Source organism: Blennius ocellaris, assembly GCF_963422515.1.
Source record: "Blennius ocellaris genome assembly, chromosome: 3".
Lineage (NCBI taxonomy): Eukaryota > Metazoa > Chordata > Actinopteri > Blenniiformes > Blenniidae > Blennius > Blennius ocellaris.
The window spans coordinates 16,089,865-16,104,286 of record NC_137652.1 but is presented as its reverse complement, the minus strand read 5'-3'; the positions used below and the strand labels follow the sequence as shown (position 1 = coordinate 16,104,286).

At 39.8% G+C, this 14,422-nt stretch overlaps 1 protein-coding gene across 1 annotated transcript in view; it reads right to left on the bottom strand.

The window, feature by feature from the left end:
* LOC308149365 (alpha-1,6-mannosylglycoprotein 6-beta-N-acetylglucosaminyltransferase B-like) overlaps positions 1-14,050 on the bottom strand; it is a gene marked incomplete at both ends in the record, with an annotated part of 118,012 nt that extends 103,962 nt beyond the window's left edge. Inside the window, 2 exons of the mRNA XM_080521076.1 lie at positions 9,308-9,420; positions 13,983-14,050. Coding sequence (XP_080377202.1) covers positions 9,308-9,420; positions 13,983-14,050 — 181 coding nt within the window. The remainder of the gene's footprint in view (positions 1-9,307; positions 9,421-13,982) is intronic.
* Between the last annotated feature and the right edge of the window lie 372 nt (positions 14,051-14,422).

Below are 14,422 nucleotides of genomic sequence, written 5' to 3'. Positions count from 1 at the left end.
ACGAATCCAGAAAAAGCCCCTTAAGTCTACAGCCGGAGGTTAAAATAGATGGTTTACATCAGTATCAGGGGCTGTGAACATGTCAAAAGGGAGACACAGAAGGTTGACGGCGAAGGCTGGACTCGGAGCAGTAAATGACGACGACGAGGAGCATGCTAAGCTAACAACGTGCCCGACGGAGAGTGAGTCGGAGGTGCCTGAGCAGGCGGAGGGGAATGCACCCGAAACGACCAAAACACACCAGAAAATGTCGGACTTGGACGCAGTCCTGTACGAGATACGAGAGTTTAGACGTGAGATGGTGGACAGCCTCCACGGCATCCGAGAGGACCTTAGAACGGCTAACGGTAGGATTGACGTAGCAGAGAGTCGGATTGAGGAGGCGGAGGAGCGACATGTGAACTCATTAAGCTTCATAAAAAGTTGGAAGAGAAGCAAGTTGATCAAGAAGGGAGGGCCAGGAGAGATAACATTAGACTACATGGGGTCAAAGAAGGGGCTGAGGATGGAGCAGAGTCGGTGGGTGCTTTTGTCGAAGCCTTACTCAGAGAGAACCTGGCCCTACCCACCTCATATGTGCTGAGTGTGGAGAGAGCCCACAGAGCGCTTGGCCCATCAATGCACCTCCAAGATCAATTGCAGTAAAATTTTTAAGCTACAAGTGTAAAGAAGAAATTAGAAAGAAAGCATGGGAAAAAAAGGGCTTTCTCTGTGATGGACAGAGGGTCTACGTGGATCATGATTATGCCCCTGAGGTGATGAAAAAGAGAAAGGAGTATGCTGAAGCAAAAAGAGCATTAAGGGAGAAGAAAATCAGATTTCAAACACCATTCCCAGCAAAGTTTCGCGTTTACTACGAGGGAGAGACGCGTCTGTACACCACAGCAGCAGAGGCTACCAGAGATATGGTGGACAGAGGGTTTCGGGTGAACATCATCAAACCAGCGGAGGACCCAATGGAAAAGATCCTGCATCTGATGTGGCGAAAAAAGAAAGGAGAGGGCAAACCTCCTCAAAAGGATACAAGGAGAAACTACAGGCCTTTAGAAGACCTACGGAGGAGGACTAAGGGGAGGCTATACGTACGGCAACCCTTAGCACAAGTGTTCCAGCACAAGATAGATGGGATCAATTTTCTGATTTCCAAGTTAAGTTCAATTGGGAAAACTTGTTTTCTATTAGACTGTGTAGATGAACAGGACCAAAAAAGGTCACGAGGGCCCCCAGTTGGGTGGGGATATTCCCTCTGAGCTGGGAAATGGCTCAAAAAGGTTGGAAACTGTGAGACCTCAGATTTGGAAATCTTGTTTGTTTGTTTTTTTCTTTTTTCTTTTTTATGTTCTTGTGTTAACTATTGTTCCTTGGTTCTCAGTTGTTGTAGCATATGGGGTAAAAAGTGTTTTTGTTCAGAGAGCTGTGTCAAAAAAACTATATATAAAATGGTCATATGAAAGTAGCCTCCTATAATGTTAATGGATTGTGTAACCCAATTAAAAGGAGCATGGTCCTCAGTAAAATGAAGAAAGAAGATGTTGGGGTAATCTTCCTACAGGAAACACATTTAACAAATAGGGAACATGAAGAGTTAAAGAGATACGGCTATAATCAGGAATACTCATCATCAAATAAATCAGGTCATAGAAGAGGGGTGTCTATACTGATATCAAACAAAATTAATTTTGAAAAATTGAAGCTTTTCAAAGATAAAGAGGGGAGATATATTTTGGTGGTAGGAAGATTAGACGGTGAAATGGTTTCCTTACTGAATGTTTATGCGCCCCCGGGGTCAGATTGGACTTTTTTTAAACAAATCTTTACTATGGTGACAACAAAGGGACAAGGGATGCTGATAGGGGGAGGTGATCTGAATCAGAGGCTGAATTCACATCTGGATTAATCTGGAAAAGTACAGCATAAAAATGTTGTTGGCAACAAAATTCAAAAAACAATAACGCATTTAGGAATTTTGGACATATGGAGGGAACTTAATCCATCTAAAAGAGACTACACCTACTTTTCAGCACCACATTCAATGTATTCACGTATTGACTATTTTCTAATTTATACCAAGGATCGATATAAGGTAATAAACTGAAACATCGGAGTGATGGATTTGTCAGATCACTGTCCGGTGTATTTGGAGTTAACTATGAGCACAGAGAAGAAAACAACATTGTGGAGACTGAACTCAAATTTACTTAATGGTCAAATGAAGGATGAAATTGAGAGGGAGATTTGCGAATATATGGAACACAATGACAATGGGGAGATGTCTCCGTCGGTACTGTGGGACGCATGCAAAGCAGTTATGAGGAGGACACTAATCGCAAGATCGGTATACAAAAAAAGATTGAAACAGGCAACACTTAAAAATTTACAAACTGACTTGGAAAAATTGGAGAGAGAACATAAAGACACATTAGATGGTAAAATCACTGCTGAAATTAAAAAGAAAAGGGCAGAAATTAATGACATTTTGTCACAAGAAATCCAGAATAAACTCATTTACACTAAGCAAAGGTACTGGGAGGCTGGGAGTGCATCCACAAAATTACTGGCATATAGGCTTAAAAGACAGCAGGAAGTGCGCCATGTTTACAAAATAAAAAATTCACAAACAAACTCTATAGTTTACAAAACAGAAGAAATGCATAAGTGCTTAGAATCTTACTATAGACAGCTATACTCTCAGGGAGACGCCCAAAATGAGTCCCAAATAGATAACTTTTTGGATGGTCTAAATTTGCCTCATGTAACAGAAGAACAGAATAAGCTATTGGTGTCAGAAATTACAGAAGAAGAAATTAACAAAGCAATTTCCAAACTAAAAAACAATCAAAGCCCGGGAGCTGATGGATATACCTCGGAATGGTATAAACCCTATAGGAAAACCTTGTCCCCAATGCTGTATAAAACTTTTAACTGGATAATGAAAGGAGGAGCAATTCCTGATTCGTGGAGGGAGGCAATAATCTCAGTGATTGCAAAGGAGAGCAAGGAAAAATCATTGTGTTCAAACTATAGGCCAATAAGTGTGCTCAATGTAGATTATAGATTGCTTACTGCAATCCTAGCACGTCACCTGGAAAATGTTTTGCCAGAAATTATTAGTCTGGATCAAACAGGTTTTTTATTAAGCATAGACAAACACATGATAATATCCGTCGGACCTTACACGTCATGAAACACATCAAAGATAAGAACTTGGAAGCAGTTATAATGGGGATAGACGCGGAAAAGGCATTGGATTCTGTGAGGTGGGAATTTTTATTCAGGGTAATGAAGAAGTTTAACTTTCACGAACAATGTATTGGGGCTATCCAAACCTTGTACACAAATCCAACAGCAAGAATCACGATTAATGGAAGCCTGTCTGATCGGATCGAACTAGAACGGGAGTGTCGTCAGGGGTGTTCGGTGAGTCTTTTAATTATGAGCCTAATCCAGAAGTAGTACAAAATTACAATTTCAATTGGGAACGGGACACTATAAAATATTTGGGTATCATTTTACCAAAAGAACTTTAAAAATTAAAATACTCAAATTATGATCACAAAATATCAGAGATAAAAAACGATTTGGACAAATGGAACCTAATACCATATCCGAGTTTATCTTCAAGAGTAGGGGTGGTCAAAATGAACATACTACCCAGGCTACTATACCTATTTCAAAACATCCCAGTTGAGTTGACTACGAAAGAATTTAAAGAATGGGACAAAATAATATCTCGATACATATGGCAAGGTGCAAAACCCAGAATAAAGTATAGAACATTACAATTGCCAAAGGGAGATGGCGGTCTAGCCCTTCCATGTTTAAAAAGCTATTTCCAAGCCACACAGTTAAAGGTGTTGATATATCTCTGTGACCCAGGATACTCCGCAAGGTGGAAAGATATTGAGGAACGATTATTTGAGGGGCTCCCAGTACAAACAATAATAAATGATGAGAAACTGAGGTCCCAGTGGAAAGAATATCTAAATCCATGGTTAGGGGTATCACTCAAAATATGGTCGAATATTGTGAGGAAAAATAGTTTGGGAAGTCAATGTAGGTTCCTCAGATGGATCGCGTACGATTTGGATTTTGCTCCCAACAAATTAGATAGTAGTTTAAATTATGGGAGAATGGTCCAAAAATGCATTGGGAAGTTATCAAACATTGGACAGTGATGAGTTTTCAGGACATAAAGGATAAACATGGCCTCAAGAATCAGGACTTTCACAGATATCTACAGCTGAGGCATTATTTAGGACAAGAAATTAAAAAAGCTAATCTGGGTACACCATGGTCAGGCATCATACAGGTTTTAATGGATGCATGTAGTTCCAAGGTAGTGCGGAAAGCAATCGCCAGACTCTATAAGGCAATAGAGGATCTGAAGGCAGATGGCACAGAATATGTAAAAGAAAAATGGGAGAGGGAAGCTAACATAGTTTTGTCAGGAGAGGAATGGGAGGAGATAAGCAATTACCAGTGGAAAACTACAAATTCATTGGTTTGGAGGGAGTATGGATGGAAGAATACCATAAGGTTCTTTGCGACCCCGGCACAGAGAAAACACGGGGACACCAAATGCTGGCGATCCTGTGGGGAAGCTAAAGCAGATCACTTCCACATATTCTGGGGTTGCCCCTTGATTAATCAATACTGGGTAGATATAGCAAAAATAATAGAGGAGGTCTTTGGAACTAAGATTCTAACTAGTTTTAAGATTTTGTATTTTGTATTATTAAAGACTTTGAATTTGAAAAATAAACAAGATGGTAAATTACTGAGGATTGTGTTGTTGGCTGGTAAAAAGGCAATAACCAAGAGATGGCGCCAGGATCTGGTGCCTACTGTTGATGAATGGATGGATGTAATGTTAAACATTTATAATATGGAAAAATTGACTGCGTCTCTTAGACTGGAAGTTGACAAATTCAAGGATAACTGGAAAGGATGGCTTCAATATATTCAGCAACATAGACCTGACTTTGTTTAGGACCTACTGTAATGTATGTATGCTTTTGTGGACTATTTTTGTCTGAGTGATGCATGTCTGAGGACGGAAATCCTTTCTACAGAGGCCAGGTAGATATATATATATATATATATATATATATATATATATATATATATATATATATATATACATAAAGTATTTCTTAATTTTTACCCCTGGTTCTGAGCTACAACTGTTTCTTGTATTTCTGTATTATTTATATTTTTCTTTTTCTTGTCTGTTTATTTTTCCTTTGTTTTGTGTGAGTATTCCCTTTTATTACAAGTATGGATATTATAAAGGACATTGAGTTTGGGAGAAATGTGCTTGTATTGTGAAGGATTGACTGTTGTACATTTTGGAAAACACAATAAAATACTAATTAAAAAAAAAAGAAAAATAGACTGTCACGGATGTACAGTAACAGTTTTGCTGTGCAGTAAAAATAAAGTCCAATATCAGATAGGAAAGTTATAATATGATGACTTTGCACATTTTCTGAAAGCGTGTGTGTGTGTGTGTGTGTGTGTGTGTGTGTGTGTGTGTGTGTGTGTGTGTGTGTGTGTGCTCTCTGCAGGTGGCGAGTGAAGGCTTAATGAAAGGGCCAGTTGTTTTGCGGGGCCGATTTCGCAGAGAGCAGATGGAGCGGTCTCACAGTCTCTGTGGTTTCAATCTTGTCCCACATTGCCGCTGTCGCCCCATTTAACAGCCAATTTCCTGCCAGCTCATCACAAACACACATTAACACTCACACAAATACACACAATGGGAATATGCAACAAAAACAGAGTGAGGTAACAGACCACAGAGACGGGCATCAAGGGGAGAAAGGCATACACACAAACTAATGCAGCTAGCGGAGATGATGGAGATAGGGGTGTCGTTTATGCACAGACAAGCAGAATGATATTTAAATACATAAAGAATGCAAACAATGCAAAGTACATGCAACCACGCCTGCGCGCACGTGCACACACACACACACACACACACACACACACACACACACACACACACACACACACACACACACACACACACACACACGCACACACGCACACACAGTTAACTCCTCTGGGTAAGCACAGTTGGACACTATACAGCTTTTAATGAGCTTGCTCCAGATGTCCTCCCCGGCTACAATGCATGAGTAGTTGATTAATCAAGTACATTTTACGAAGAAACACTAGCATGTACACACAAATCCTAATTTATTACACAAACACAGTGATCTCAATTCATCACCAACACAGTAATCCCATATGACCCCCACCCCCATTATCCCTGACACGCAGCTCCAGTCTCAATATCCCTCTGTGTCTCTTTCGTCATTTACGTCCTGTCTTTTCTCTTTTCCATTTTCAACAGCTCATTTTTCCTTTTGGGAAAATCCATCTAGAAATGCGAACACACAACAATGTGCAGGACCACCTGAGTGATTCACACTTCCTGTAACCTGTGCTTTGAGATTCACTTGCTTGCACACCCACACAGACTGACACATGGCCAGTTTCAGCTGCTGTAGAGCATGCGTGCACACACACGCACGCGCGCACACACACACACACACACACACACACACACACACACACACACACACACACACACACACACACACACACACACACACGCACGCACACACACACACTTTCACATCACAGAATTTCTTATTTTAACTCTCGCAGGAGTGGGAAGTGGTTGGCTTCTGCAAAATGACCTCTGGCTTTCAATCTTCACACCCTGTACAGCAAGAGATTACAAAGGCACTGTTTTTTTTTTTTTCCTGCCTTGCCATTGGCGCTCAGCCTACACACTGTGTCATGTGATACTGCTGGGTGGTCAATGTAATAATGGCAATTCACTGGTGAGATATGGCTTTACCAGACACAGGCGTGAGTGTCCATGCAGCAGCCTATGTTCTGGGGGTAATGACATGGGAATTTATTAATAATGGCATCAGATCTATTCGAGTTTGTGGACAGAAGCCCACACTTTGTTATAAATCTTATGGGCTTTGAATACATGTATAATGTAAGTTGGAGAAATATGTTCAACCTGGGGCTAATGACATCAACCAAAAAACTAATTGGATTCACAAGTCAAGGAAAAAGTACAATCAATGAAAAGAAAACTGGGGTGTGTCTGTTAAAGCTACTTTGACAAACAAATTCCGTTGGCTACACTACCAACAATACTAATAAATATAAGGCATGTTTCTTAAAAGAGATCTCAGAATAAGGAGGAAGATAAACTGTGTGCATGTAGAAAAAAATACAAGTCGACAAAAACATGTCCTTTACTTTTGCAAGCAAGGTAAGTAGTGACACATTCGTACTGTGGACAAGTACAAGACCAAAGATGTAATGCTCCCTGAGAACACAAAGAGCACCATATCAAGAGGGAATGTCTTGAGGGAACTTAATAAACTCATAAAACCAGATTACATTTAATGAAGGAAACCAGGCAATGACAACAGGCTTTCATAGTAGTTTTTTTAGCCACTACCTGTATATATATCTCTATATTTTCTGTCATATATATCTGGCATACAAGACAATAGTAAAGTTCTGATTGCAAGTGCTTTAGGAGACCATTCGATTGAGTCTGTATTAGCATATTGTGGAGGGTTCTCCAGCAACATGGGATCCTCCTGTGAATTCTCCTTCTCATTTCATCTCTGTATTCAAATGCAATATGAAGTGTGGTGACACCTTCTCAGACTTCTTTCCAGTTATTACAGCAGTGAGGTACAGATTTGTGCGAGCGCTGCCACTTGTTAGTGACTGGACTATGAAGTGCTGGGTAGGAAGGTCTGTCATTTGTGGAACAATGAATTACTGATCCGGACCTCACCAACAACATTGCGATCTTTGAAGAGACAATGGGGGAATCTACATTGAGGCACATGAAACACTGAATGTAAAAGCAGGGCTGGTTGATTGCACATTTCCTGGATGAAAACAAACATCTACTGGATTTTACAGTCATGTCTGTCTCTGTTGCAGGAGAGAACATAGAAGCTGTGAAGAAAATGCCTTATATCACCAAATTCAGACTGTGTGATACTTGCAATAACTGAGTAGGTTAGATAAATTGTTTGCTCTGAAGTTACTGCTACTACCTATTCAGCTTCACAAATAATAACATAATCCCATGATTATTAATATAAATTTAATCCAGTCCTTCAGGCATATCTCCTGCTATTGACGGAAAGATCATACAGTGAACCCACATATGGGTCAAGCATGTGATTCCTGAATGTGGAATGCAAAGGGTAATAAGGGTTCAAGGTCCCAGTGGGACTGACTGACTGTGGTGTGCATGCATCAGCTTGAGAGCCAGTTGAGCTCTCAGATGCAAAGACCAAGAGATGTTTAGAAGAATGATGATTTTTCCAAGGGTGCCACAGTGGTAGCAGGTTTATCAACACTTCACCTCTGTCAAGTGTGGACTTGAATAATATTAAGCTGTACAATTTTATGAAAAACATTTCTTCAAACTAAATATTTTCTGTAAAACAACAATGTCTCCTTTATGAAATGGTTTTGTAGGCTGCCAGTTCATCGGGTGTTGAACATAGAGACAGACAACTGGACACATTCACATTCAAACAAGTCTTTTGATTGTGGGAAAAAAAACAAACTTGAAAACCTCTTTCAGGCATATGGTGAACATGCAAAATTATCATAAGAAACTAGCTCGACCCCCATGACAGAATATAATTATAATACTCAAAATAAAATTGCTATCATCAAATGTTTTTTGTATTATTCTGAATATTATATTTCCAATTTGAAAAAGGTGTCATACTGAAATAATGTTTAAAAATAGACCCAAAAAACTAGTACTGTAATAAAACTACCAAAATGTTACATGTATGTTAAAAATGCATTAATCCAATAAAAGATCAGTTCTCGACATGTAAGTAAGGAATTAATTACACCAAACAACAAGTGGAGATTTAATGCTGGATCATTTTCCCAACCTCACAATGTTTGATGGAGTCAATTAGGTCGATGTCAGTCATCAGTGAGTACTAGGCAGGTCAAAAACTGTCACTCAGATATTTGACATTAAAACTCAATAACTCGAAACTCAACTTGACGTGAGTAATTATTTTAACAGAGTTCTTTTTTCATATAAAGGTTATAAAAATTTGACTTTTCAACTTTGTTAGTAGGATATACACCATACCATGGAGCGTTACCAAGTTGCAATTCACAGTGACATCGCAGCATTTTAAATCTGGGTGAAAGAGGTGTTTACATAAACAGACGGAGATGCAGTCTCTCTCACACATACAAAACATGTCAGTACCTTCTGTGCGGATGGTGAAGGGGGAGTCCCCGAGTCTCTTTGCTGAAAACTGGCCCCCCAGAGAGGTCATTAGAAAGCACAGGCTGAAGAAGCCTATTCCCACCACGAATATCCTGCAACACAGAGGGAGGAGAGAGGCTATGGATGAAAGGAAAGTTGAGACGGATAGACAAATTTATTGGGAAGGGCAGGTAAATAGATGCTTCGGGTGACTAGTTGGAATAAATGAAGAGAGGTAGAAGGGGAAATAGGTGGAGGCAGACAAAGGAGTGGATAAATGAATGAGCGATAAATGAAAAACAAAATTAGAAATGCAGGCAGTTGAAAGCAATGAGAAATAGAAGAGACACTTGCAAGACAAAATGATTGACAGCGCAGAAAAGAGGGAAAATATAGATGCGAAGATGAGACAATAAGAAAAGTGGAGAGGTGAGAAATGAAGTCTGCAAAGAAAAGGCAAGAAGTATCACTTCCTGAAGGCAGAGCATAAATAGAGCAATGATCGCACATAGAAAAGTAGAATCTTGGAAGTCAGAGGGCACTTGAAACAAACTCGTGTTGTGATGATATCACTTGCCGAACATGGGAGACAAGTGTCAACAGAAGGCAGAGCAATTTTTCCTAAGTGTAGCCAAAGTGAAAGGAAATATGTAATATGAGAAGGTGTACTGGGGGATAAAGAAAGGAGAGGACAGATGGCATCCAGACATGAGATATTTAGGAGGAAAACAGTGTTATAATACTAAGTATATTTTTGAAAACACAGATTAGTCCGAGTCACCCCCTCAGTCCTGAGCCACATACAACCAGGTCAGCAGATTATGTAATACCGTCAAGATTGTGTCATCCTGAGTTATTAAGTACGACCATTTTCAGAGGGCACTTCTTGGGTCACATCTATGCTCCATGTTAAACAATGACAAAGCATCGAGGTTTTATGCAGTCAAATTTTGAAATACACCTAGAAAGCACACTGAAATCTGATTTTGCGGGCCCAGTTTTATAGCACGCTGCTTCTGCTTTACCCTGCTTTGTGGCACAGATGTTTGAGATGCTAGCATACCTCAAAGGGAAAAAAATAAAACGCGACTCAGTGTCGACTCGCTCTTAGACAGCTGTGATTGAAGCAGATCTCTCATTTAAAAGAGTTGAAAATCAGGTCTTTGTGTCCATGTAAATCCTGCCCTAGTTAAGTTCCTCTCTTCAGTGTCTTTGGATCAGGGGTTATCTTATTATTCCAAGACTCTTTGGGGAAACCGAGAGGAAAAGCCATCTGCGATTTTCATCCAGTGGACAAAATACCAGTTGGCCTCCACGACTAACAAGTCAAGTCCTACTTTAAAAACGCATTCTGCACCACTGCTCACTCCCAGAGGAAATTTCATGAGACATTTTGAGGAAATAGTGCAGCACAAAGACGAACTGACAGCATGTGACAATAAAGAAATCTGACTTCGATTCAAGAGGCCGAAACTAGTTTGTTTTCTCATATTAACTTAGAAACATATCCAGAAGATATATGCAATAAAAAGGTATTCTATTTTGAGATGATCTAATTATCCAAATTCATGTAAATGTAATTTAAAGGCAGCTGTGAAGGTAACCATTTAACTTGCACACTAGAGGTTGAGAAATTTAATCTTAGCGTAACAAATGAATGAATTATTCATAACTGTTGCTTTCCCTCCAAAGGAAAGGCAAAGAGCTGTTTGCTTGAATGCCTAGCCAGTGGGGAGTCTGACAGCCCTTTTTGGAATGGTAAGTAGCTCCTGTCACGCACACTTTTCAATGTAACCTCTTAATATGGATGAAACCGTAAGAAATACGTTTCTATCAACATCAAGAAAGAATAGCCACTTAAAAGGACATTTATTGAACTGATGTGATTGACCCAAATTGATCAAGATGATGGCAAATAATCTGTTAAGTATAGAGCACGGTGCTTTGGCAAGCCCCCAGGGTGAGTTTATATTCCAGGATAGAGCCAACGTGTCTTGTTCTGAGCCATGATACACTTCGGAGACTTCAAGGACGGCCAACAGAGTTTCCTTGAGGAGGAAAATTTCCCAACACAAAAATATATGGCATTGACTGATAATCAGAATTAAGACCTGAGTCTAACCGATTACACTAATAAATGCTGCGAAATTACCCCAAAAAGAAAAGCTGTCTCAATTGTTTGCCATACACTTTAGAAGTGAGAGGTTAGAACACATTCTGAGCCGTAGTTATATTAAATCAATTATAATAGAGGACGTACTTGGAAGAAGCAGAACAGTAATTTGTGAGTATTGAAATTAGGCTTCTCAGTTCTTAGTAATAACTTCATTTTCTGGTGGCAGAAGCGGGTAATCAAACAGCGTTTTCACATTACTATGACCATCAGGATTACTGCAAGTAGCTTCAGAATGAGGCGCTAACTTGCCAATGAGTGCTCTTGCATGCAGCATTACATTACCAATTTCTACAATAGAACATGAAGAAATGAGAGACTGCGTTTCAAAGCGCTGCCTGTCATCCACTCCTCCTTCTCATTCATCTCTATGTATCTCCCACAAAATGTAATAATATTACATTTGATAGTCCCTCCATCTGTTAGCATATTGTGGATTGTACTAGAATAGCTCCATCATTGTCCGAGAACTTGAGACTAACAAAACATGTGAATACAATCACATGAACTAATTCCGATCAAGAGATTATTTAATATTAATATGAGAGTATGAGCCAGAGATTAGACACTTACTACAATACCACCATGTGGTCACCCTTCCAAGTAGGAGGAAGAAGAAAATCAAAATGAATGACGTGACCTGGATTTGTTTACTTCAGCTATTTATTTTTCATTGGCTTATTCAATCACTTGTATGAATGCGGGGAGAAAAGAAAGAGGAAAGACACCAGTGATAGGTTTGAAGAGATAAAGAGGTTACCCAGAGGACAAGAGAGAAAATTGGCTATTTTGCAGCTATTTTTTTTCTAATCCACTTTATCTCTTCTTTTCATCGATCAAAGAATTAATAATCGTGTGTGTTTATGTACGTGCAGAACAGATGCAAGGGCAGTAATATGAGTGAGAAATGAAGTGATGTAGAGGAGAAAAGAGGGAAATGAGATATGCAGCTTGTGTGGGTGTGTAGAAGTTGGCCTGATGTTGTCCTAGGGCAATCGTTTCCTCTCTTATCATTTAGCCGTTTTTCCGAAGTGGCGTTAGGTGGGTGATATCAGAGGATTATGTGCTGGTCCTGCCTGACGAGTCTTTAATTAACAGGCTTAAAGTAAATGCTCTGCTCCTTCTAATTGGATCAGAGGGAGAGATGTGCTATCAGCTAACTGGCTTCCTCACACATATGGACTTATCTGATTTTGCCTCGAGGTAGATGGTTTTTGAAGAGAGAGCAATACTGGCCGACGTGCTGGAGCTTGGGTGGAGGTGTGAGCTGTTAGTTGTGGTGTTTCCAAGAAACTTTTTTTTTTTTTTTCCTTTCTGGCACATAAACTTACCAAAAAAATTCTGGGAAAGATTATCTAACGTGCTTCATAAATAGAGTGATTTTCCTCAGTGTTGTGCTTTGGCTTATCAAACTATGAGTCATGTTAGTTAACATTCTTGTTGTAAAAAGCCATAGTTATCTGTGTTTAATGACCAAAACTCAACACCTCTGTTGCTATAATCTTAAGTGCATCACACCACGAAATGTGTCCGGCCAGAAAACTGAGTTTCCTGATTTGTTTTTGTCTGTAATGAAATCTAGATGGAGTGAATAAATAAAGCTCTAAACCAGAGATCTGGTTTGTTTTTTAATGTGAAAATCAAAAACAATTATTTGTCTGTGATGTCAAAACATGCACAGTTTTATCAAAAACTGAAAGGCCAGGTCTGCTTTTTTTTTTTTTTTTTTACTGTACTGCATGAACCATGTTGCTTCCCCCCCCCCCCCATAAATGTTGCTCCAGAGCTTTTGCACTCTGATAGCCTCACATAAACACTTTTTTTTTTTCTAAAAATGTAACAATGTTAGACAATGAAACCTGGTAGTAATCAGTGGTGGCGGTCCTCTGGCTGGAGCAACAATGTGACTCTCAACTACATTTAATCTCCACCCTCCAGGGAAAAATGGGGAAAAAAGATGAATTACTTTTATGATTTAAATTCTGCCATTACTCTTCCTCTGTCACAGTAAATCAAATAAAGCAAGCTGACTGAGCATAGCTCAATGGAGTGAAAAGTATCAACTCTCACTGTGGTTAACATGTGTAAGAAATCCCCTAAAGTCTCCGATTTATATCCTCAAACAAAGCGTGGCTGCACTGTGATAATGTAGCTATCCATGCAGCAGGAAACTAAGTTAGAGCTCGGTTGGTAGAGCTATTTACAATGGCTCTTTCAAGATTTACAGATGCAAGCTGTCTCTTTATCCAGATCTCGTTCATCTGGGAGACAAAACATCTGGTGTGTGGCTGCTTTGTTGAGTAACAGCACACGTGCACACACCCACACACACCTTATGATGTAGTCTACACATAGTAATAGGCTTCAGTGTAGCCTGATGAGAGGTAACTTGGTTTAATGTGGTTGGGGGACATGTGATCAGTAAAGAGGAATGCACACAAAGCAGTCACAATGCCAGTGGTGACGGGATAGTGTGAAGCGAATCGTCTCTTTGTCTCTTACCTGAACGGTTTGAACGTCACGAGACATCTTCTGACCATTATTTTACCGTCGATTCTGCCAGTAATCATTTTCTAAAACGAACGACCCCTGACATGGTTGTTAACCCCCCGAACCTGAGGTGACCAAACATTTTATCCGCGTCCCATCCAGCGGTCCACAGCGGTGCTGTCAAACAAGAAAGAGCTCCCAGCGGCGCTACTGCGGTCCTCCAAGAGAAAAGGAAGAAAGTTTCATTCAGAAACACTCCTTCACTGTGTGCGGAAATGTCATGTAAAGCCTTATTCCATAGACAAATAAAGACAATCGGTGGGTAGAAATCGCCGCCGGTTATGGCGAAAGCTGGAGTCAAATCAAAACAAAAAACGTTGTGCTCACATATGTGCGTAAAAGTGTCGGTCGCGTAAAATATGCGTTTCTTTTTCCCCCCGGAGGGTTTAAAA